Genomic DNA, 23,126 nt, shown 5'->3' on the forward strand with positions numbered 1-23,126 from the left:
TAAATACCCCTTGACCTCTAGTCTTCTGAATCCTTCCAAAGACTTCCTTCCAACTTTTCTGCATACACCCTTTTGAAGGTCTTCCATTTTTCAAAAGATACCATTTGACACATATGCATTCTTATGTAGCACGACCACATCTAACTTAGATATTGGAGAGCCTTGCATGAGAGAAATTCACGTGTGCTTTCTGACTACCTTTTACCTTGTAAATTGGAAGAATCAAAAACCCCTTCTAAAGGTCCTTTTGTATCTAGAGATCCCTCTCCCTTTCAGAGCCATCCTTCCACACGACCCTTTTTTGGGCAAACCTTATTCTTTTGCTGACTTTGCTGAGGTTCTGCTGAGCTTTCTCAAAATTTAATAAAGAAGTTTCAATTGTTGTATTAAGTTAACAATATTGGATTTTTTGAGTTTAAATTGAGAAATTCACAAATTTGTTGGGATCGATGGATAGAGAGAAAGGGTCATATTGGAAAAACTCATTGCGTGATGAGGTTTCTTATGAGAAAGAGATGGACCACACTAACCTGTATTGTGCCATCCTTGTCTTAGTCTCCAAACAAGAGCATAAAACTTAATGCGATTTCTTGATAGAGTTTGTTGAGAGACTGTATTCCTAAGGATTGTACCATCTCAATTGGTTGTTTAATTAGATTAATGTTTTGTTTTCTTTCAATTTTCTTTATGATGCACGGGATATGTCCTAGTTTAAGCTGTAAACGCTTTATGATCTACTTTCAATGAATTCTTTCTTACAGAAAAAAAAAAAAAATTAAATAAAGAATGGCATGTAGAATTGCATGCATGTCCGCACGTGGTTAATTAGAACATACTGCTCTTCTCTCTTATTCAAGATGATGCAGAAGATTACAACAATCATCAGCTCGTTTATTCGATTTAAACTCAGTTCAGCGAGCAGAATTTCAAATGGAACGACTAAACTAATAGAATGCACGCAAATATTCTTGATTTTCGGATCTCAACTGCGCGAAAAGTGACCCCAAAAAGCTTCAGATATCTATGGCTTCCAAAACTTGTTTAGAGATCACCGGCAGTGGCTTCCCCTGCAATGATCGGCACCGCATTGATTCTCTCAGATTGCGTGCACGTCGGAAACCATTTTCATTTTCCCATGCTGCTTAGAAGAGGAAGAAACCCGCAGCGGCAGCGACGGCGGCGACGGATGTGACCTTCAAGGCAGCGGCGGCACTGTCGTCGGCGGGTGCGTCTGCTGGGGCTGCTTCTGATGCGTCGGCAGGGGCGTCGGCCGGTGAGGCATTGGACTCGCTGGCGGGGGCCGGGGGAGACGAGGCGTCGGACTCGCTGGCGGGGGCATCCGAGGACTCACTGGCCGGTGCAGATGCCTTGGGGGAGGAGGCTTCGTCGGAGGGAGATGAGGCCTCGGACTCCGAGGGGCTGGGGGCCGATGACTTCGGGGACGCAGCGTTGGGTGAGTCAGAGGGGGACGGGGCCGCGGACTTGGGCGATGCAGCCTTGGGGGACGGAGCAGAAGCCGGGGTGCTGGAGGGGGCCGGTGCCGACGACTTGGGCGATGCTGCCTTCTCAGGGGCGGCGGACTTGGGTGTCTTAGCGGGGGGTGAAGATTTCTTGGGGGCCGGAGCAGCCGCCGGGCTGGAGGCTGGAGAGTCGGCTGCGAAGGCCGTGCCCACGACGGCGACGAAGATGAGGGCGAGGACAACCATTTGGCGTGCCATTGGGTTTGAGTTCAAAGTTCTGCTGGAGATTTTTGTTCCTCTTTGGTTTGACGAAAGAGAATCAAGGCAGTGGTTCTCTAAGTGATCAGAGAAACTGCTAAAAAACCAGAGAATGTTGAGACTTCCGAGTTTCAGTGGTAGAGGACGCAGCCATTATATAGCTGATGCCGGAGGAGAGAGAGGTTGATCGGACAGGCTGCGATGCCGGAGATGGCGGAGCTTTTGTTTCAGTGATCGTTAAATTTTAGACCAGACCGACAAGAGAGCATGGGATCCATTTGACCGAGTATTGTGGTTGCGTGCTTGGTCAAATTGGGCTTCAGTTACAGTTGGGCCCAGATGGATCATCTGGGCCAAGGCCCACAACGTTTAGGCCGCATTGTCTAAGCCCACCTTGCCCAAGTGGCAAGCTTGACTTTTCAGACCTAACTCTTAAGAACCCGGTTCGGTCGTTGAACGGAAAAACCGCCACCTCTGCCGAGCAGGCGAAAGATAGAGAAGCAATGGCGGCGGAGTCCGATCCGAAAGCTTCTTCCGCCGGCTCGTCCCCTGCCGTCAACGGTGGCATAACGGTGGCGGAGTGCCAAGATATGATCCGTAGAAGTCTCAGAAGTAAGTATCTCTACTCTTAACCTTTTAGTTATCTGTCTCGTTCATCCATCTTGGGTTTAGGGTTTTAGAGCTTCTTTCTTTGCTTGTATGTACAGAATTAATAGTTGTTTCAGTGTATTGCAGCTCCAATGGTGAAATTTTTAAGGGAGCATTTGGAGAAAGCTGGATGCAGTTTTGGGGACAGCTTCATCCGGGCCGTCCACTGCGACAAGGAGATCAGTGGCGGTTACGTCCGTGGCGAAGGGGTAATCACAAACATCCCTATTATGCTTATACGTGTGTATTTACATGTATATTACTTAAATTGAGTTGAGATTGCGAGACTGTTAAGTTGTTAATCGTAGTGGATTGTTTTGATTTCTGTTGTTTGCGCAAGAGCTTCTTAATGGAGGCAGTGCTTCTGATTGTCTAAATGACCTACATTTTCTGAATCCTCTGGTCTCAACTCCTCTCCACCATTTTCCTTCGCTATTTTTTGAAAATAGATGCCTAAATTTATTTTTTCCCCCAAACTGGTATGCATGTTATAAGTTGAGTCTATCTAACCGAGTGTTTCACCAGTAATTAAGAGGGGAAAGAAAAAGTGAACCTATTGATGGCTAAATTCCATATATTTGTGCTTCTCTATTCTGGTGTTAGTTTTAGTTGAACTACTCTTCTTTTTAATAACATCTTGTATGCCTTTCTCATAATATGTTTGTTTATTAGATAGTGGTATGTAGTAATCACATGAACATCCCAGATGAGGTTAACCAAGTGGTCATCCATGAGCTCATCCACGCATATGATGATTGCCGTGCTGCTAACTTGGACTGGGCTAATTGTGCTCATCATGCTTGTAGTGAGGTTTGCATACACTTCCTGCTCTTCTGTTGTGTATTTTTTTGTTTGAGCTTCTTAAACTACAAGATCATTTTCATTGCTGTACTATCCATGTGAAACAGATTCGGGCTGGTCATTTAAGTGGTGATTGCCACTACAAGAGAGAATTGCTGCGTGGTTATATGAAGATACGAGGTCACGAGCAAGTGAGTTATTCTTTTTGATGTTATTATAAATGGCAATATTGTTTCATTTGTCTTCCCCATTACTAAAGCATAAATACGTTGTCCAAGTGTGGTTACAGAACTTATTCAAAAGCTACATGCATCTCCATTTGTGTAAATGTTGTTGCAGGTGTTCAATGGTTTAACTTGTGAGGGTTTTTTTTTTTTCAACATTCTAGCTTCATTTTATCGTCATCTTTTCTTTTTCTTTTTAATTTCTAAAGTTCTCATCTGTGTTTATTGAAAAGTCCATTAAAAAAATATAAATTCTTTATTATGTCCCTTTTCATTGTTTGATCTCTGTTTTATAAAGATTTTGTTGAAAACCTTGTATTGTGGATTGTAAAAAAGCTAATTATAATTGTATGTTACATTTGTTTTCCCTTCCAGTTTGAAGCCAAGTGAGAAATTGTGGATTTTATACTGTTTGACCTCATTGTGCGTATTAGAACATAAGAAAAAGCTGTTTGGAATTGTGATTCATTTCATTTTCGTCCTAATTAAGGGTCAAATTGTAATGCATTCTTATCTTAGATAGCTAGCAGTGGGATACAACCTATCTATTAGGGACATCCTAAAAATACATAATTGTATGTAACATGAAACCAGTCAATCACAAGGAACTGGTGATGCATTTAACTTGAATGATTCAGATTTGTTTTGTTTTTGACATGACCAGACGTTTGAGTGAAAACTAGTGTCTGAGTGGGTAGTTTCTCTTGCAATCTTGGAGGATTGGGTTTTCCAAATCTCAAATTCCATTTAGAAAATTATAGTATTTGAACAAATTTTCTATTTTTTTCCATTTTCTTTGGAGTAATTTTCTAGAAAACTGAAACTGCTTTTCACAACTAAACAGCTCATTAGGGTTCCAAGATTAGGCACATCACATTCTAGGTAGAGAGGGAATATCTAACTAGTTAAGTTTTCAAGAGAGTTAATTTTCCAGGAATGAATTCCTGTGAATTTTATTTGGCACGGTGTTTAAGCACACAGTTACACTGAGAAGTTTCCTGCTGTAGTGCATCTATGCACTAATAATCTAAATTTGTGCGTCCACTCGTATGAACAAGCAATATTTAGCCCATTTATCGAAGAAGTTTTATATATGTAACTCAGAATAATTACCAGCCAGTCCATGTGTGCGACATGCATAAATGAATTTACCATTATGTCTGACTCATTCTAATAACTAGTGCTTTTGTTACACTAATATCTGTAGGACTGTGTGAGGAGAAGAGTTATGAAATCAGTGATTGCCAACCCTTACTGCTCCGAAGCAGCAGCTAAGGATGCCATGGAAGCTGTCTGGGATGTTTGTTACAATGATACAAAACCATTTGACAGAGCTCCTTGACACATGGGATTTACTGGCATTCACGACAGCTTGCGTGGGTGGTCGAGTTGGTTTACTGGATAGAACAAATGATACCTAACCGATCTTGGCTGCTTTGGTTATTCCAAGTTATATGCTACTGAATGTGAAAACTGGGGATAATAAGGTTTCAGATTTTTTTCATCTCCTCGGCAAGTTGAAGGGGAGGGACCTTACCATTTTTTTGTGAACCAGGTACGAGTGTTCATGATCAATTATTTGGACTAACATTAGAATCTCTTTCTTATCAGTATTAATTTTTCCGTAGACTGCTCATTTTTGGAGGGAAAATTAAATTTGATCTGCTGGTTCTGGCGATAGAACCATGATTGTATTGATGGGATGGTGTTATTTAGGCTTAAACTTATTTGTTTAGAAGATGGCAACAGGAAAGATGTTTTCACTTTTCATTCCGCCTAAATTGCTTCTGAAACATGTTTTTGTCTTTTATAGTCACTGGTATTGTGGAAGATGGGTGATCACTAATGATGCGTGAAGTTTTGGTTTCTATTTAGTTGGTGTTGTTGTCCAAATAAAACAATAAGTTTATAGTTGTAAATAATGTTCATCTTGAGCCTCTAGTTTTTTGAAGATTTTTAAAATAGAAAACAGTTAGGGGAGTGGGGTGTCTTTACATGGGTCATTTGATACTTAAGTTAACTGAAAAATAAAAAAGTATTCAAGTAACTTGGGTGGGAGTTTTTACTTACCTCGACTCCTTATTTATAGAAATTAAGACTGATAAGTGGAGGAACATTCACATTTTTTAAGATTATTTGTTCTTAATCTTTAAGTAAAGATTTTGAAAGTGAGTTGACATATTTTTAACGGATCATAATTTAAAGAGTTCTTTAAAGATTGTATCTCTCAAGTCCTAGAGCGGCTCCCGATAACGTCTGTCTGGGGTAGCTGAGAGATCTCCCAATAGGGTCTCTCAAGAATTACTCTATTGGGAAGATGTCTATAGCCTCCTTCTTTGGGCTTTTTTCCTTTTAGGCCTGTCTTGGAGTTGAGCTCACTTTTTTAGCACAATAATTGAATTTATGGTTTAGAGTTTAGTTTGATATTTTATTTTTTTATTTTGTTTTCAGTTTAATTCGATTTTGTGATTAATTTTATAAACAATATTGCTTTCGAGTTCATAGACCTCACTTTGATTATTTATATGTAAAATACTAAAAGTTAGAAGTAGAAATAAAAGTTCACTAAAAATAAAAGTTTAGGTAGAATTCTGTTGTCCTCTACCAATTATTATTTTACATATAGTTTTATACGTAATATTATACCTAAAATGCTAAACTATATTGTACTTAGCTCTCCATTATTGGTCGCTTGTGTACCTTAAGCTTCTTATAATAATATTAATAAATCTTAAAATTATTGTAAGCTGGATTTGAAACTCAATTAACTTTTATTAAGTTAGATTAATTTAAGTTGAGTATTTTTTCTTTTGATATAATCTTTGATGGTCCAACTTCGTACTCAAAAGAAAGAGAGAGCTACTGTCATATGTATTTTTTGCTTGCATGAAGCGGACTGGACTCGACCTTGTAGGTTGGCCCAATCACCCGAGGCTCAAGCTTGAGGTTGTTAGTTACCTAATTTCGAGCTCGAATCGCGAACCATGCGAGCTCTCAACGACACTCTCAGTTCGTAGACATCAGGATCACTCAGTTCGAGTTCCCAGCGACGCTATCAGCTCGCAGACCGACTAATCAGCTCGCATGAGTGAAGAGATTATAGAATAATGATGGGCTAGGCATCATTCTAGCTGGGCCGTCTGGGCCCTAATCTGGCCTCTCTCTCGGCCCATGACGGTCCTATCCTAACCCCATACCATCCTGCATCAATATTATTGCAGCCTTTTCAGATCCCATCTACATTAATGAGGGGCCAGTCAACGCCATGCTGTCACTTAGGAAACCTCACCGACGCCGGTATACAGTCCCATCACCTGCAAAAGCACAAGACATGTGGAGAGGACATATCCTCTTATTATATTTAGCTGGCTCTCTTCAGAGCCAAGGTACGCTTTTACTCTCTGACTTACTAATACATAGCGTACTCCCTTACTTAGGCGTCAGAGTGCTTGTAGGTGCTGACCGTCGAAGCGCTGATCGAACCATTCAAATCTCCCTGGTGCGTCTTCTCTTTCCCCTTTTCGCATTCATTTCTTAGAACGAGCAAAACGAATCACGGTCGACCAAATCTGGAAGTCGACATTTTGGCGCTAAAAGGAGGTCTGTTCTGATCGATAACGATGCCAAGAGGAAGAAACACCAGAAGTTCTAAAGTGGTGACCAATCAGCCTGGAAACCATGTTAATCAATTGCCGGAAGTTCCACCAGTCGGGGGCGCAGTCGCAATCGCTGCAACTATTTCTGTACCCCCACATTTTGGAGCCGCCTTTGCCATCCCCACGTGGGTTTCCTACCAGTCTGTGGCCCCTACCCCTGGAACGGAGGCGATATAAGTTTAGTAGGAGCGTCAAAAAGTGCTAGAGGGTATAGTCATGCAGCTTATTGATACAGTTAGGACGTTGGCCCAAGCGCAAGTTCGCATAGCCCAAATGCAGGCGGAGGCCACGCCACCCCGGCAACATGGGAATTCACCTTGTGGAGAAAGCTCGATCAGGGTTAGCCCAGGCCGTGCTATATATCGCAACTCGTGAGACCTCGAGAATAAGAGGCGGCGTATGTCGTGAGATTGCTATTCGCCAGAGCAAGCCAGGGGACGGGAGAAGCGATCTCGCACTGGGCAGTCTATGGATTAGGATCCCACCGTGGAAGGACTACTGTAGAGGGTCCAATAGCTGGAGGCAAGATACAGGATTCATGATTAGTGGGAAGGTTGCGAAGAGAGGACCCCACTCTCTAGGGAAATCGAATTGGAGCCTCTCCCTCGCAGATTCAAGACCCCTAATATCCCTCAATACAACGGAGATGGCGATCCATATGGCCATTTAGATGCCTTCAACGTCTTGATGGACCTCCATACTTCAAGTTCATTGGTGAAATGTCGTGTCTTCCCCGCGACCTTGGGAGATATATCTTGGACCTGATTAAGGAGTCTCCGTCCTCGCAGCATCTGTAGCTAGGAGGAGTGTCAGAGAAAGTTTATAGGTCAATACAGGTCCCTTAGGAGGCAACTTGTCCCGACTTGTCACCTCGCTACCGTGTTCTAGCAGCCCAATGAATCCTTGAAGGATTACATTGAGAGGTTCAGGCATGAAGTCAATACTGTTGATAACCCATCGGATGAAAATACTTTGACTACGATATCTGTGGGGCTCCGGAAGGATGAGAAGCTCTATGAGAGCATTTACAAATCCCCTGTAAGGGACCTGGGCGAGTTCTACGAATGAGCTGCGAAGGAGGTCAGATGGGAGGAGACCTTTTGCTCTAGGAAGCTGGATGGCCTAAAAGACTGAGATTGGAAGCACCAGCCATAACAAGAAGAGTGACAACGGCGACGATGATCAGGTCGCTAAGAACTCAAGGAGCGATCTAGGTTACGAATGACCTGCGCACCAAGGTTGCTATGACAACTACAGTATCCTGTCAAACACTCAGGATATGATTTTCGCTACAAAGAAGGGCGAGGAGGATTTTGGGAGGCCTAATCCCATAAGGACCCCCAATAGATTTAGGAATAAGAACAAGTCCTGTGCTTACCACGACGAAGTGGGTCACAACACCTCCGAGTGTCGAGCATTGAAGGACGCAATCGAGGACTTGATCGAAAGAGGCCGCTTGCATGATTATGTGGTGCAACCAAAATACTAGAAGTCTCAGCAACCGGCTCAACCGGAGCCTCGTCGAGCTCCCGAGCAGGATTGAGCACCTACGATCGCATGAGGATGGTTACCATCAACAGCGGGTTACAAAAATTACAACATAAAGATTCGAGTTTGGTGTTACAATGTCGGTGATACCGGACTGCGCTTTGTTCTTCATAGAGCTCAAAAGGCCAGCGACCGGACACTAGGCCAGAATTGCGAAGGCCCCCATATTATCAAACAAAGCCTGGGAAACAGAGCGTATCGATGGGGCTATTATCCCATGTACTTGGAATGCGGAGCATTTTCGTCCTTACTTCCAATTAGTGTAACTGATTCTTACTTATGCTCCAGCTTTCTTTTATAAATAATTCTTATTGAAATTTATTGATTTTCATTCTGTAAGCTTATTGCTCTTTACTCATGTTTGATGTTCGATGGAATGTCCTTAAAATTGGGGTTAGAGATACCATGATTTGCGAGTTAGGGCCTATTCCTTTTAGCCTCCGTGCTATGGTTTGCGGCTTATCTGAACATTCATCTTGGTCCTCCCCCAAGTCGTGGTTTACAAGCTGATGACCATTCATCTTGACTTAACGTCATGGTTTGGTATTTACTGGGAAACCACTCCCATTAATCATTCTGAACTAAGGGTTGACTAGGTAGGGTCCTTTCATTTTGACTCAAGTCATGGTCTGCGACCTACTTGGATGTTCCCTCTCTGCTCGTTAAATTTGCAAAAAGTCATGGGATGTTAGCTGAGATCGCAACACGATCTACTTGGACATATAGTTTGGCGACGCAAATTAAACTCTTGACAGAGCCATGGTATGTTAGCTGGACCGCATTGCGATCTACCTGGACATATATCTTGATGGGTTTTTTGATATGATCCAGATATTATCTCCCTATGACGTATCAACCAAGACTCAGATCAATCTAGTTATCATCACATAAATCAATTATTATTATCTTATCGTTATAGTTGAAAGGTATTGTTAGCTGAGATCGCATCACGATTTGCCTGGACATATAGCTTGGCAATGTAGATTAATTTTAACAGAATACAACTCTATCAAGTTTTCTCCGAAGCCGTGGTATGTTAGCTAAGTTCGCAATGCGATCTATCTGGACATATATATTGGCAAGGTCTTCAGTATGACCAATATGTTATTTCATCATGGTATGCTCTCGCTCACCACAAAATTATAGTTCACGATCTGCTGGATGTTAGCACGAGATGGCATAATCTGAAATGATCGGGCAGAAGTTGGAAAGGTAGATCGACAGATCGCATTGCCCGCTTTAGTCAGTATACGTCAGCTCTCAGTTCGTAGATCGTACTAAGAGCTGGGGGCTAATGTTATATGTATTTTCTCCTCGCATGAAGCGGGCCCAAGCTCAAGGTTGTTAGTTCCAAGTCGCATGACACCTAACTTCGAACTTGAATCGTGAACCATGCGAGCTCTCAACGACACTCTCAGTTCGCAGACATCAGGATCATTTAGTTCGAGCTCCTAGTGACGCTATCAGCTCGCAGAACGACTAATCAGCTCACATGAGCGAGGAGATTGCAGAATAATGATGGGCTAGGCATTATTCTAGTTGGGCTGTCTGGGCCCCAATCTGGCCTTTCTCTCGGCCCATGACGGTCTCATCCTGACCCCATACCATCCTGCATCAATATTATTGTAGCCTTTACTGGGTATTCGTGCGCCTGTCTCAGATCCCATCCACATTAATGAGGGACCAGTCAACGCCATGCTGCCACCTGGGAAACCTCACCGGTATCGGTATACAGTCTCATCACCTGCAAAAGCATAAGACATGTGGAGAGGACATCTCCTCCTCCTATATTTAGCCAGTTTTCTTCAGAGCCAAGGTACGCTCTCACTCTCTGACTTGCTAATACACAGCGTATACCGGAGTGCTTGGGCATCGGAGTGCTTGCAGGTGCCCGCAGTCGGAACGCTGACTGAACCATTCAAATCTCCCTGGTGCGTCTTCTCTTTCCCCTTTTCGCATTCATTTCTCAGAACGGGCAAAACGAATCACGGTCGACCAAATCCGGACCGAATCGTGCCTTTTAAATTGGTTCTATAGTTCAAAGGTTAGGTTCTGGTTTTAAAAAATTAATAATCAATATATTTGATTTGGTTATTAGTTTTTTTTTTTCAAATCGTGGTTCGAATCGAACCAGAACCGATATTATACTTATATATATTATAATTTTAATCTACTAATTTTTGTTTATTTCTTTTTTGTTGTTAGTTATTGTTATTCATGAATTTTTTTATTTCTAGATTTTTATGTGTTATTGTTATACTAAATGGTTGATATAATCTCATTTGATGAGATAGTTTATGAATTATTTTATTCTATTTTTATTTCAAAACTTGAAGCATTAATGAAGTTATGGGTTTATTTTAATTAACAAATTTGTTTATAATTTCATATTTTATGAAAATATTTAGAAGTTAAATGTTAATTGGATAGAATTAAAATCGAATCAAAATTGGTTTGATATGATGGATTGGTCATAGTTTAGTTTTATTTATTTAATAATTCGACTACCGTTCTTAATTTTTTTTTTTAGAGTCGTTAAAAATGACAATATAAAATAAGATATCTCGGACGATAACGGTTTCTCGAAGAGTGACTGCATAACGTTATCACCAACCAAATAGGTGACATGCTTCAATTGACTTTTTCTTAAAAGAGATATTAAGGTGTTTAATTAATATAAATATATAATAAATTAATATCAAAATATTATATAAAATGTTTTTCTTAAATATATCTAAATAACATTTCAATAATTTTTATTCATTCAATGGAGTTTCATTGAATGAACGAAGTGACCCATCACAACACGTGACTGTTCTTTATTACTGTCACTGGGCAGCCTATGATAGGAGGGCCAGGCACAGCTTCAGAGTAACTTCCTTTGGATTTTCTTTTTCTTTTTTTTTTTGTAATTAATTTCAAAAAATGAAATTTTTAATAATAAATCAATAACAATGACCCTCTTTCTTTTTTTGTTTTTTTGTCATTAACTAAAAATTATACCATTAAAAACATAATTAAAATTCTCAAAATTCGAATGTGATATCGTGGAGTCACTCTTGCTATAACAGCGAGTAAAGAGTGTTTAATCGGTTCAACTCTAAATTATATTAAAATTAAAATTGATAAGAAAATTAAATTAAAAATTGAATAATAAAAAGATAATATTGAATTTAATAAAAATATTTGTTTAATTTAAATAATTCAATCAATTCAATAATTAAATTGACTCATGTTATTTAGTTAGATTGAATTTTCGGTTTAGATAATATTTTTTTTTATTAAGTAATGAAAAGATGTAAATGTTAATATTTATTTTAATTATTTAATAAAAAAATATAATCTAAACTAAAAATTCAGTTCCAAAACTAAATGAGTAATATTACTTTTTAAGTGTGAAATCGACAATATATTAAGTTAGTGGTTAATTGTTAGAATGGAGGAGAATGAAAGTGGAGTTAAGAAGATGGATATAGGATAGACGCATAGAGTAGATCGCCAGATTTAACTGGAATCACATTGATTCTCACGAAGGGAGGCTGCCTTCTCCGCCCCCCCCCCACACACACACATGAGATGAGCCCCTCTCTCTATATACATCCCTTCTCCTCTTTCATTCTGCCGTGCCACCCCTCCCTCCCTCTCTCTGCACCTTCCTCCGCAGCCGCTGCCGGCACCGCCTCTCTCTCTCTCTCTCTCTGTCTAGATGGCGCCGTGCCCGGAATCGCAGCACCTGCCACTGGTCGGAGGGGATGCCACATCGGACAACGACAATATTAACGCCCCCGAAGGAAAATCTAGAGTCACGGTTATCGGAAGTGGGAATTGGGGCAGCGTCGCCGCCAAGCTCATTGCCTCCAACACTCTGAGGCTCGCCTCCTTCCACGGTAATTATTCTCCATTCCCCGTTTTCATAGTAGATGATGTGATGCATTGGAGTCCAAGCACGCATTTTTTGCAACTACTTGGCATGCAAAATTACCCGGACCAATTTGCTTTGCTGGTCGCTGATTGGTGATTCACATCGTTATATCGAAACCTCGTGATTTGAATTTGAATTTGAATTTTTTTTCTGGTGATGGAACTATAGATGAAGTAAGGATGTGGGTGTTCGAGGAGGTATTGCCGAGTGGTGAGAAACTCTCAGAGGTCATCAACCGGGCCAACGTAATTCCCCTTGTTATATGCTTCTTGCCCAATTAAATGTCAATTTGAGTCTTTCTTTTTCTTTTTCCGGATAAATGTCAATTTGAGTAGTTTGTAATCGGTATATGCTCCCTCCGTTTTTTGACAGGAGAACGTTAAGTACCTTCCTGGTATAAAGCTTGGCAAGAATGTTGTTGCAGACCCTGACCTTGAACATGCAGGTACCAGATTTCCTAAATCCCTCCGGATTTTTGTTATTCATGTCATTCTAAGCACTGTTTGTTGGTGAATATGCAGTTAAGGATGCAAACATGTTAGTTTTTGTGACCCCACATCAATTCATGGAAGGTATATGTAAAAGGCTAGTTGGAAAGATAAGGGCAGAAGCAGAAGCTATTTCCCTTATTAAAGGAATGGAGGTCAAGATGGAAGGTCCTTGCATGATCTCCTCCCTCATAAGGGAACAGCTTGGCATAAATTGCTGTGTTCTAATGGGGGCAAATATCGCTAATGAGGTAATTGAGAACCCTTGGTTCTCACATAGCCATTAGGACTATGAGCCGCTAATTGTAAGACACTGAAAATGCAGATTGCGGTGGAGAAGTTCAGTGAAGCAACGGTTGGATACAGAGAGAGCAGAGAGATGGCAGAAAAATGGGTTCAACTATTCAACACTCCTTATTTCATGGTCTCAGCTGTGAGTTCAAATGTTTCACGTTCTTCAATTGATTAGGGATCCAGCTTATATAGAGAAAACCAATATCCCTGATAATCTCCAAATTATAGATGAACTCAAAAATGCTGTGTCTGAAACTAGAATTTTTGTTAGGGAAAAGTAAAAGAAAAGGAAAGGGAAATAAACTTTCTTTTGTTTATGTAAAACCAATAATTTCTTCTTCTTTTTATTTCTCTCTCACTGTGAAATTCTATTTGCAAACATCTCTTGGAAAACAAGTCAAAGGAAATATACAAAAACATGCATTCTTCTGCCTAGATCAAACGTAAGTTGTGTAGTCTATTATTAGAAAATAAAACAAGCATTATTGACTAATTTGGTTTATGGGAAAAAAAAAAACAGGTCCAAGACGTGGAAGGAGTTGAACTATGTGGGACCCTAAAAAATGTTGTGGCAATAGCTGCAGGTTTGAGTGATCCAACTGGTTCTCATTCAAGTTTATTCTTTACTAGTTCTGGATTTGGTGTTAAGGATTTTGTTGTCAAATGGAACAGGTTTTGTGGACGGCTTGGAAATGGGAAATAATACAAAGGCAAGGCAGAAAACTCAAAAAGTTTTACACCCTTTATTCGGAAAGAATGCATTGTTATCTGTCTAATGAAAGTTTGCTTTTTGACTGTTTGTATGATTTATTAGGCTGCAATAATGAGAATTGGGTTGAGAGAAATGAAGGCCTTTTCCAAGTTGCTGTTCTCATCAGTCAAGGATAGCACCTTCTTTGAAAGTTGTGGGGTAGCTGATCTTATAACAACTTGCTGTAAGGAATTATATAGCTTTCCTTTATTTTCCTGGTTTTGTAAATATCTGCCTTAATGCTACGCATTGCCATAATATAGTAATATGTGATTTGGGCTTCTTGTTTCATATTTCAGTAGGGGGTAGAAATAGGAAATGTGCAGAGGCTTTTGCTAGGAATGGAGGGAAAAGGTTTGCATCAATTAGATTCATTTTAGTTGCTGAATTTTTTTGTTGTTTTTCCTTTTTTGAGATTAGCCATAATAAGCTCATCTGCAGGTCTTTCGATGAGCTTGAAGCAGAAATGCTGCAGGGCCAGAAATTACAGGTAGATGCAAAAATAGACATAACAGAGCATTATTTGCTGGTTCCAGAATTTTGTATATGAACTTTTAGCAATTTGGATGAAGAAGAGGTTTCACAAAATGAAAATGGCTTGAAATACATGACCCTAGATCTCTTGAAAGCAAGATGCTGCCAGTGTGTAAAGTACCAAGTACTTTGTCTTCTGAAATCTTTATTTTTCTGCGAGTTCAAGAATGAGATCATAGTTAAAAGCATACTACTAGAGTTGCTTTTGACTTTTGAGCTTCATCAAACTTTCCTCCACGACAAGGGACAATATAGTTCTTTTTTAATTGTGTTATCCTAATCTGTGCCATCTTTCTTTGTATTTATTCTTGTAGGGTGTTTCCACAGCAAGAGAGGTTTACGAAGTTTTAAGCTACAGGAGCTGGTTAGAGTTGTTCCCGTTATTTGCAACAGTGCATGAGATATGCATCGGTCGTCTTCCACCAGCAGCAATAGTTGAGTACAGCCAGAGTTGAAGCCAGTCAACCTGCACAAAGTTCTCCCTGTTGGAAGGCTTGGCTCATTGCCCACCTTTCTTATCACAGATACAGTTAATATATATATATATATAGCACATTCCAGTCCAAATTATGTTGCTGTTGCTGTTGCTGTTCCAGTTGTTGTAGTAGTAGGAGGAGGAGTTTGCCTTCACCATTGGTGACAGCACCATGGATGGTTATAGGTTTCAAAATGCGGCATATGGACAAGTTTCAGTGCATCTCTTTTGTTTAATGCCAGACCTGTAATATCTTCAATTTCCAGTCTAATACATGATGATGTGTCTCTTTCCATGTGGGTATCTCCTTCACCTCCATTGATGCTGGCACTGCATTAATAGCAAAAATAGGAAAGAGTATATGTAACCAAACAATGTAAAAGCTAGAGTGGCCTCAGACAAAGACCAATAATACATGAGAAAGAATCCCAATATTAATGACACCACACCCTTCATTTTTATGCTTTAGTTGTAGAGCTTCCACAAGCCAACTACAATGCCAGAGGATCATAAATTAAGGGAAAAGAGAGGAAATGAAAAAGAAGAAAAAGCATGAACTTTCCCCCCCACGCCACACCCCATGGATAAATTTTACAATTGCTGTAGACAAAATTACCCAGTTCTTATTCTATCCAGTCGATCAACACTCTTCCGACCCTTTTCTAGATGATCGATGCTTTTCCTTGATTTCTCAATGCAATCCACGCTCCTCCGAGACCTTTCCAGTTGGTCAAAAGAGATTCTTAGTTTCTCGAGCTTCTCGGCATTGTTCGATTGGTTTTTCAGTTTCTCAGGCCTGTCGGTGCTGTGCCTCGGCTTCTCTCTCCTGTCAGTACTCTTCCTTGAAGCCTCAAAGACATCAGTGCTCCTCCTCGGCTGCTCAAACTGGTCTGTGCTCCTCCTAGAAGAGTGTCTCTGGGAAGGTGATTTCTCCACAGTTGATATGAATTTCCTCAGATGCCTGATATACTCTGGATACAACTCCAAATCACAGTGGTTGCCTCCTTTGAGCCACAGTGGCTCGTATTTCTCTTTGCACAGCTCCCAGAGTTGCTTGCCATGACACCAGTCTACAACCTCGTCTGCAGTTCCCTGTGGAATGGTAATGGTTAAAATTGAAAAGACAATAAGGCTGTTTGAAGTTTCAATAATAACTCTTCAAGTACCAATTAACATATTCACCATTCTCTCAAGAGTTAACTTGATCCACTAACCAAACATCCTGAGCTCAATGACTTTAATAAGCTTCAAAGAGGGAGATTTCAAGTTTTGTCTGGTTTCCTTCTAGAACTTTTTACTGAAACATGACGAGCATATCCACAGATACATGTTATGCATACTAACATCTTCCAGATACATCAGTATACTACTGCTTAATGCTGGATGTTGGTCAAAACCATGAAGCCTGAAAACATGCTTTCTAGCTCTATGACAGTCAATTATTTCAGACAATTAGAAACACTAAAGATAATATCTGTTGATGCAGATTCCAGCCCGAGTGACAGTAACCAACACCAAAGAAGTCTGTTATTCCATCATGGTTTTTATTTTGAGGGCTGCCAACAGGAAGGAAAATTCTTTATAAAGTCATTATCTGGAGCCCGTAGAGGGGGCCCACAAATAACAAGGCTTCGTCCTTCCCTCTTCTGTGATACCACTAGGGACAAATAGTAGGTGATGTTCATCTACAATTTTTGTTCCAGACAAAAACAGGAGAAAAAATATCATGTCCAATTTGTCCTGAATGTAAATAATTGCAGCAAGCAGGCGGGTACCTCTTCCCCCAGTTGACATTGTTTCCTGAAGAACAATCAAGTTCCAAACTACAGAATCATTCTAACAAATATACAATGTGTGATGAACTTCTTGGTAAGAGTAGATTTCATTTTGTCAAAAGTAACAGCTAATGTTCCAGGATGCTGCATCATTTCAGTTCTCTACAAATAGATCAATCAGAACAGTAATTGTTTTTATGGACCCGTGTAAATTTCCCATGTCTGTACTTTAGACGTTCATTTTTAGATTCTTGCCAGTCCCAAGAAGAAGTACAGAAATGACAGCTAATACAAGTTCATGAATAAAAACCATAGGCCAGATGTCAAAAGTTGACATCTAGGTCCTGTTTATGATAAGCAAGCATTTATGACGAAACATGGACGTTTGAGGATGTCAAAACTTGAAATTCAGAACCTAGCACCTAAATAAAATCATGCTCTCTTAAAAGGAATGCCATAGAGGCAAAGAACTAATTCAGCAGTTGAGGATGATCAGACATATAAGAGACAATAATACTGCACAAGGCAAACAAGACAAAAAAAAGAAAAAAAAAGAAAAGGAAAAGAATACATTTGAAATGATATCTGGCATTTCATTTTTTTATCAAGTTAATACTTCAAACTTCTCAAAGTAAAATGGAAGTTACATTGCATTTGTTATTGTGCACATCCAAGACAATGATAGCAAGAAAAAGGTTGATGAAGGATTTAGATCGAAACAAATCCCAAAACTATGTTATAATAGTCATACTCATACCATGGCATACGTATAGGAAAGCTGTATAAATACAATTCTTTAATTGGCATATGCAATTCTAAAGTTCAAAATGATAAAATTGCACTTACATGAATGATCAGCACCGGACATTTAACCAACGGGATTTTGTCAATGTTCTGCATCAATTCAACAGAAACACTGTCTAATTAGGCCCCGGCAAGAAAGCAACAATCTTCCAATTAACAGAATATAAAAGATAAAAAGATGGCCCGAAGAAGACGACTCTTACTTTATAGATGTCAAACCAGTATGTACGTTTCACAGGATACATGACTCGTAAGCCTGAAAGTATAGGACTATGCAGAACAACAGCTCTCAATTGAGGGAGACGAGCTGCAAGATCCAAAGTGGGTCCACTGCCAACAGATTGGCCATAAAGGATGATATCCTCCTGCTTCGCACCATAGCTCTCCTCGAGAAATTTATAGACTGCTTCAATATCTGCATATGTATTATGTTCACTTGGCTGCAACACAGGGAAATAGGGAATATAAGAGCTATAGATAACACTTCCGCTCACTACACACTAGAAAAGGTATTTTTATGTAGAAAAATTTCAATTGCCACACACCTTTCCAGAAGACTGTCCATACCCAGAATAGTCATACCTGGAAAATGTTAAACACATATGAGGAAAGTGCCATTAATAATTTTAACTTACAAGAAAAAGTATTACTTCCTTAAAATAGATTAGCAGATGACAACAACCACTCATTCTTTTTATCTATTCTGGATGTTTAAATTGGCTACTCAACTTATCAGTGCAACACAAATACTTTGTAGAAAGCTGAGAAATCAAAATTCCAGCCACTTTGCCTCTCCCTAACACCATAGGAATCCATGTTACTCAACTGTTGCACACAAGTTGGGGAGAGAAAGGACACTTTTTTTCCCCCTTTCTTTGTTTGTTTTTTTTGGGAGTGGAGGGGTTTGCTTCCACCTGCAATTATGTGCCTCATAATGGGTCAACACCTGTTAAATTAGTGCAATTACTGTAAAATGACACAACGGCCGCTTTCTTCTTTCCCCACTTGCACTCCCTTCCACCAAACAGCATGAATGAAACCTTCAGTCCTCCACAGGTTGTTCTAACAATATTTTAACATGCCAGAATGTATGCAATAAGCTATAGAATCAACCCCTAAAAGAGGTCATCTAACAGATGGTTTGGCCAGCATTGTAAATTGGCAAAACATTTGGTTTGCATTTGACTGCTAGTTTGCATAAAAATGAAGCAAGATGCACATTTACCAGGTATCTTACCCTCAAAAACGATAAAGCCCCAGACAAATGTAAATAAAAAATACTTATAATTAAATTAGATATGCAGTGACAAAAGTCATAACTGAAGCTGCAAATGGAGCATGCCAAATGGATATTAGTGAGCTATTCTCAGAATGGTACAATCAAATGAATATTAGTTGAGAGCTCAATTGGGGAGGTTCTACATGTCCCTAACAACTTCCTTTTCACCTAATGACACTTATAAAACAACAGCATAATGGTTCTTCTGGGGGAAAAAATCCAAGCTATTCCATTAAACAAATATAAACAGCCTTCACGATTCCTCGATTCTATAATGAATTGCTGTGAAGAAACAATTCTGTTCCTTCAAGATCCAGGTGGCATTTCATCATTAATATATAACTTCATCTGCAATTAGTGGATTAGCGAAAACCTAGAAGAAAGATCAACTTGGTAGAAACCATTAAAATATCTATCTTTTGACCGGGGAAAAGAACGCCAGAAAGAAAGATCAATAGACAGAATCTGCAGTCGTTATTTCCTTATTGGGAAAACCTTTTTTAATTATGATCAACTTAAACTACGTAATTGTGCAGAAAGTTGAAATAAATTCCAGTCAAACCCTAGTGCAAGAGGGGATCTAGTGAAAGCTGGAATAGAAGTCAATCAATCCAGCAGTCCCATCACACTACTCGAAGTACTGATCGCTAAATTCCTGTTTTTCTGTAACTGAGAAGTCGTTTACGACGGAAATCATCCAAACCCACAGAAACCCGAACAAATAAGTTCATCTCTCTCTGTGTCCCAATCTCTCCAGTTGCCAGGACCAATTATCATCGGATGTCAAAACTAAACAAAAATTTGGATGAAAGAATTACAAATATGAGTAAGAGAAAAGCTGCATATAAACACAGACAGAGAGAGAGAGAGAGTACCCGATGAGATTAACTTTCAAGTGGATGCTCAATTCGATGAAGAGTTCGTACATTTGGCCCAGATCGGCGGCGTTGCCGTGCGAGTACAGGAGCGTGGAGGTGGCCATGGGGTGCCGTATGTACACCGCCACTACCTCCGTGCCGCGACGAGTGGCCAGCTTCAGGATCTCCACGTTTTCGCGGTGGGGGAAGGGACTAAGGAGCAGAAGCCCCGTCAGGCCGTCGGTGACCAGCTTGTACGACGGCGGGTTCGGCGGAAAGAAGGCGAACTTGGCCGCCATTGATGACGTCACCCCACCCATCTCTCTCTCTCCCCCCCACCCCCCCTCTCTCTCTCTCTCTCTCTCTCCAGTATACAATTTAACCCTCTTTTTGATGAAAACGAACTGTTTCGTTTCGTTTCTTTTCACAGAATTGGAACTCAAAAAATCTATCTTTGCTTGCTTTTTTTCAAATTTATTTCCAGAAGATTGAACTTTTCTCTGAGAGAGAGAGAATAGTAAGTGAGAGAGAGCTTTCACGCATGGGAGGTTTGCATTATTGCTTGATATGTGAAATAGACCAGAGTCTCGGTTTTTCGGGAGGCATCTCAGGCCAAGAGGGACCACTCTCCCCCTTTTTCCTTTCATTTTCCTTTTCACTTTCTCTCTCTTTCTCTCCTACCAAACGCCCCCCCCCTCCCCCCTCTCTCTCTCCTTAAGTAGTGTCATGGTTGGATTATATAACGCCACGAGTCTAAAGTGTTCATTCAAAATATTAATTAAAATTGATTTTTTTTTTAAATTTATTATATTAAATCATATGAACTCGACTTTATTTATATATATTATATAATATAAATAGGATATTCTATATAAATATAATTTAATTATATATATATATATATTACGAAAAGGGAAAACTAATCGGAAACTATAAATCACATCCTTATCTTATCCTTAATTGTTAAAAATAGAAATTATTAACCTGCCTTTAATTAAGATAGGGGCCAGGCTAAAGTGGGGTCTCGACAAGACGGCTTATTTTGAAATTTTTAAAATTAATTTCTTATTTTTGAGGGCTCTATTTAGAAAAAGATAAAATATTAAAATACACTTTCAACATTATTTTTATATTTAATAACTCTACATGTTTTTTTTTTTTTTATTAGAACCCTCCAACTTTTAAATATCAAAATCAAAATCAATGTAGATGAATTGACAAGGAGCGAGTGATTCTATTTGAATTGTAAATCGAATCAAAATTATTTTTTTTAAATCGAATTGAAATCAAAACTAAAATAGATTTAAATCGTTAAAAAAATAAATTAAATAAATATATAATATATAATACAACACATAATAATTGATATTCTTAAAAATAATTTTAATTAAGATAAATGAGTTACAAATTCAATTAGTAAGTAAACTTTGATTCATTTAAATATCAAAAGAATAGGTATGCAGTTTGATTTATATAAATTAAGTTGAAATTATTTTTCTTTCTTTTTATTAAATTGATTCGAATTGAAACTGAAATCAAACTGTCAAAAAACTAAAATCGAAACTATCTATAGACGATTCGATTTCAGGATCGTGATCAATCCTATTAATGGATAGTTCATCATACTTTGTGCTTCAAAATTTAAGTGAATTTTATTTTATTTTTAAGGTCATTTATAAGAAAGGATAAATGAGTAGATCAATAATATTTTTGCTCAAATGTAATAATAAATTTATTTATTGAGAATGTCATTTTCAAATCAGTTAAAAATTATAAGAAAGAGAACGATTAAATGGTATATGATATGGTTTTTGCATAAATATTTAGATATTCAAATCAAACACTCGAATTTGTTAAAGATTTAAATATAATATTAAAATTAATATTAAAGATATATTTTTTTATTAACTAAAATTAAGACTTTTATTGATCATGCCTATCATTTATAGAATTCTTAAAAAAAAAAAATTCAAATATTACTTCATCCAGAACTTTCTCAATAAAAGATTTATGTGTCGATTTTCGAGAGACTCCAATATCTTAAAACCAATTACAATTTCAATTTTTAGGAGACCAGAGTCTTCCACAGACCACTTACGACAATCTAATTTGAGGGATCTGGTCTCTTAGAACGAATTCATGTATTTGGATGACGCTTTAGTCCCTCATAAACTGTAATATGGATTGCATTTGGGCTCATAACACATCAAATAATTAATAATAAAAATAGTGAGTAATATTAATATCCATATATGATGAGTATCCAAGAAAGGAGATCGAGGCTGAGGCATTTGATAATAAATTCAGAAATATCATTTGAATTTGGTAAATGGATAGGATTAGGATGTTCGACAAATGGATGGAGCCAGGCGTTAAGAGGGCATCTCCATCTCCAAACAGAAAGATACCACCAAAGTCCAATCAGACCACAATCTTTGCTGGTCAACCTCACCTTTCTCAACTTTCAAATTAATTGCGGACAAGTAACTTTCAGTTACCCCCCCCCCGGCCCTTCTAAATTATTTATTTGTCACACCATTCACTAATAAGATTAAAATAAGAAATATTAATTAATATTAGCTTGACTTGTTGAGGCAACTGCATGCGTCACCACGTACTCAGCAGCCTGCAGCAGTCTCGGTTGACTGTCTGTCGGGAATAAGGGCAGTAGTAACAGAAGAACAAAGAGCCAGCCAGCAGGGCTACTCTAGTAAGTAATGTTACGTGCATGGGAAAATGACTTCACAACAACTGTGGAATGTTATCTCTCATCTCTCCTAGAGAAGAGTCCATTATATATATATATATAATTCCACCCTCTCTCGGGTTGAACCCAACATGAGCTTAAGTCACCGTCAAAAGTATTTTCGGACGAAATGTGTCTGGATGTGGGTAAGCAAGCATTAACCTTTGGTTTGAATTCCTCCACGACGGTCAGAAATTAAGATCACACACAGAGACCCAGTCAGCAATCTCTTCTGCCCGAGATTAATTAGTTGCAGTATTAATTAGTTTCGTGGACCCAACTTCAAAGCATCAATTGGTTGCATTCTCACCAGATCAAAATGGAAGCTAAAAGTACGTCTTCTTCCTCTTCCTCTTCCTCTTCTTCTTGACGACGTCGACCCAGATGGTCTGATCTCCGCACGAACCCAGTGGAAGGAATTGGATTTGAATAAAGCCCGAATGGAGAGGTTGGGAAGATATATAGGGGACCAAATTGGGACTGTAATTCAGGCAGATTAATGCAGTCTCCGTGGTTTGGGGCGAAATGAAGCCATTAATGGAGAACAGAAGAGATTGAGGGGCCAAGCGAAGAGTAGGAGTGGGGGGTGGTGGGATTCTTCCCTTC

The 23,126-nt window shown here is 39.1% G+C and overlaps 4 protein-coding genes across 4 annotated transcripts; 3 read left to right on the forward strand and 1 right to left on the reverse strand.

The window, feature by feature from the left end:
• Positions 1-449: 449 nt before the first annotated feature.
• Positions 450-1,803, forward strand: LOC127803639 (uncharacterized). Its single transcript, XM_052340037.1, has 2 exons — positions 450-497; positions 1,147-1,803. Exons 1-2 carry the CDS (start codon positions 450-452, stop codon positions 1,801-1,803), a joined length of 705 nt encoding a protein of 234 aa, XP_052195997.1.
• A 359-nt stretch (positions 1,804-2,162) lies between these two features.
• LOC127803510 (mitochondrial inner membrane protease ATP23) lies at positions 2,163-4,979 on the forward strand. The gene is made up of 5 exons (XM_052339771.1): positions 2,163-2,330; positions 2,454-2,575; positions 3,039-3,176; positions 3,275-3,358; positions 4,599-4,979. The coding sequence occupies exons 1-5, from the start codon at positions 2,222-2,224 to the stop codon at positions 4,731-4,733; spliced, it is 588 nt and encodes a 195-aa protein (XP_052195731.1). The 5' UTR covers positions 2,163-2,221; the 3' UTR covers positions 4,734-4,979.
• A 371-nt stretch (positions 4,980-5,350) lies between these two features.
• LOC127803509 (glycerol-3-phosphate dehydrogenase [NAD(+)]) lies at positions 5,351-15,351 on the forward strand. The gene is made up of 11 exons (XM_052339770.1): positions 5,351-12,482; positions 12,686-12,762; positions 12,890-12,962; positions 13,039-13,256; positions 13,331-13,438; positions 13,820-13,883; positions 13,972-14,009; positions 14,114-14,234; positions 14,350-14,404; positions 14,492-14,540; positions 14,899-15,351. The coding sequence occupies exons 1-11, from the start codon at positions 12,302-12,304 to the stop codon at positions 15,037-15,039; spliced, it is 1,125 nt and encodes a 374-aa protein (XP_052195730.1). The 5' UTR covers positions 5,351-12,301; the 3' UTR covers positions 15,040-15,351.
• Positions 15,352-15,421: 70 nt separating this feature from the next.
• On the reverse strand, positions 15,422-20,451 carry LOC127803508 (uncharacterized). The gene is made up of 5 exons (XM_052339769.1): positions 19,793-20,451; positions 18,184-18,220; positions 17,842-18,078; positions 17,681-17,728; positions 15,422-16,151 (listed from the first exon to the last, which is right to left on the reverse strand). Exons 1-5 carry the CDS (start codon positions 20,419-20,421, stop codon positions 15,672-15,674), a joined length of 1,431 nt encoding a protein of 476 aa, XP_052195729.1. The 5' UTR covers positions 20,422-20,451; the 3' UTR covers positions 15,422-15,671.
• Positions 20,452-23,126: the final 2,675 nt, after the last annotated feature.

Source organism: Diospyros lotus, chromosome 6, assembly GCF_014633365.1.
Source record: "Diospyros lotus cultivar Yz01 chromosome 6, ASM1463336v1, whole genome shotgun sequence".
Taxonomy (NCBI): domain Eukaryota; kingdom Viridiplantae; phylum Streptophyta; class Magnoliopsida; order Ericales; family Ebenaceae; genus Diospyros; species Diospyros lotus.

Coding starts and splice junctions, on each gene's coding strand:
- LOC127803509 (XM_052339770.1), top strand. CDS start 12,302: ATGGCGCCGTGCCCGGAATCGCAGCACCTGCCACTGGTCGGAGGGGAT. Junction 12,763..12,889: donor AGGTCATCAACCGGGCCAAC/GTAATTCCCCTT, acceptor GTTTTTTGACAG/GAGAACGTTAAGTACCTTCC. Junction 14,235..14,349: donor TGATCTTATAACAACTTGCT/GTAAGGAATTAT, acceptor TTCATATTTCAG/TAGGGGGTAGAAATAGGAAA.
- LOC127803508 (XM_052339769.1), bottom strand. CDS start 20,421: ATGAAAGGAAAAAGGGGGAGAGTGGTCCCTCTTGGCCTGAGATGCCTC. Junction 18,079..18,183: donor ATGGACAGTCTTCTGGAAAG/GTGTGTGGCAAT, acceptor CCTGTGTTGCAG/CCAAGTGAACATAATACATA. Junction 17,729..17,841: donor ACTGGTTTGACATCTATAAA/GTAAGAGTCGTC, acceptor GAATTGATGCAG/AACATTGACAAAATCCCGTT.
- LOC127803639 (XM_052340037.1), top strand. CDS start 450: ATGGATAGAGAGAAAGGGTCATATTGGAAAAACTCATTGCGTGATGAG. Junction 498..1,146: donor AAAACTCATTGCGTGATGAG/GTTTCTTATGAG, acceptor CATGCTGCTTAG/AAGAGGAAGAAACCCGCAGC.
- LOC127803510 (XM_052339771.1), top strand. CDS start 2,222: ATGGCGGCGGAGTCCGATCCGAAAGCTTCTTCCGCCGGCTCGTCCCCT. Junction 2,331..2,453: donor GATCCGTAGAAGTCTCAGAA/GTAAGTATCTCT, acceptor AGTGTATTGCAG/CTCCAATGGTGAAATTTTTA. Junction 3,177..3,274: donor CTCATCATGCTTGTAGTGAG/GTTTGCATACAC, acceptor CATGTGAAACAG/ATTCGGGCTGGTCATTTAAG.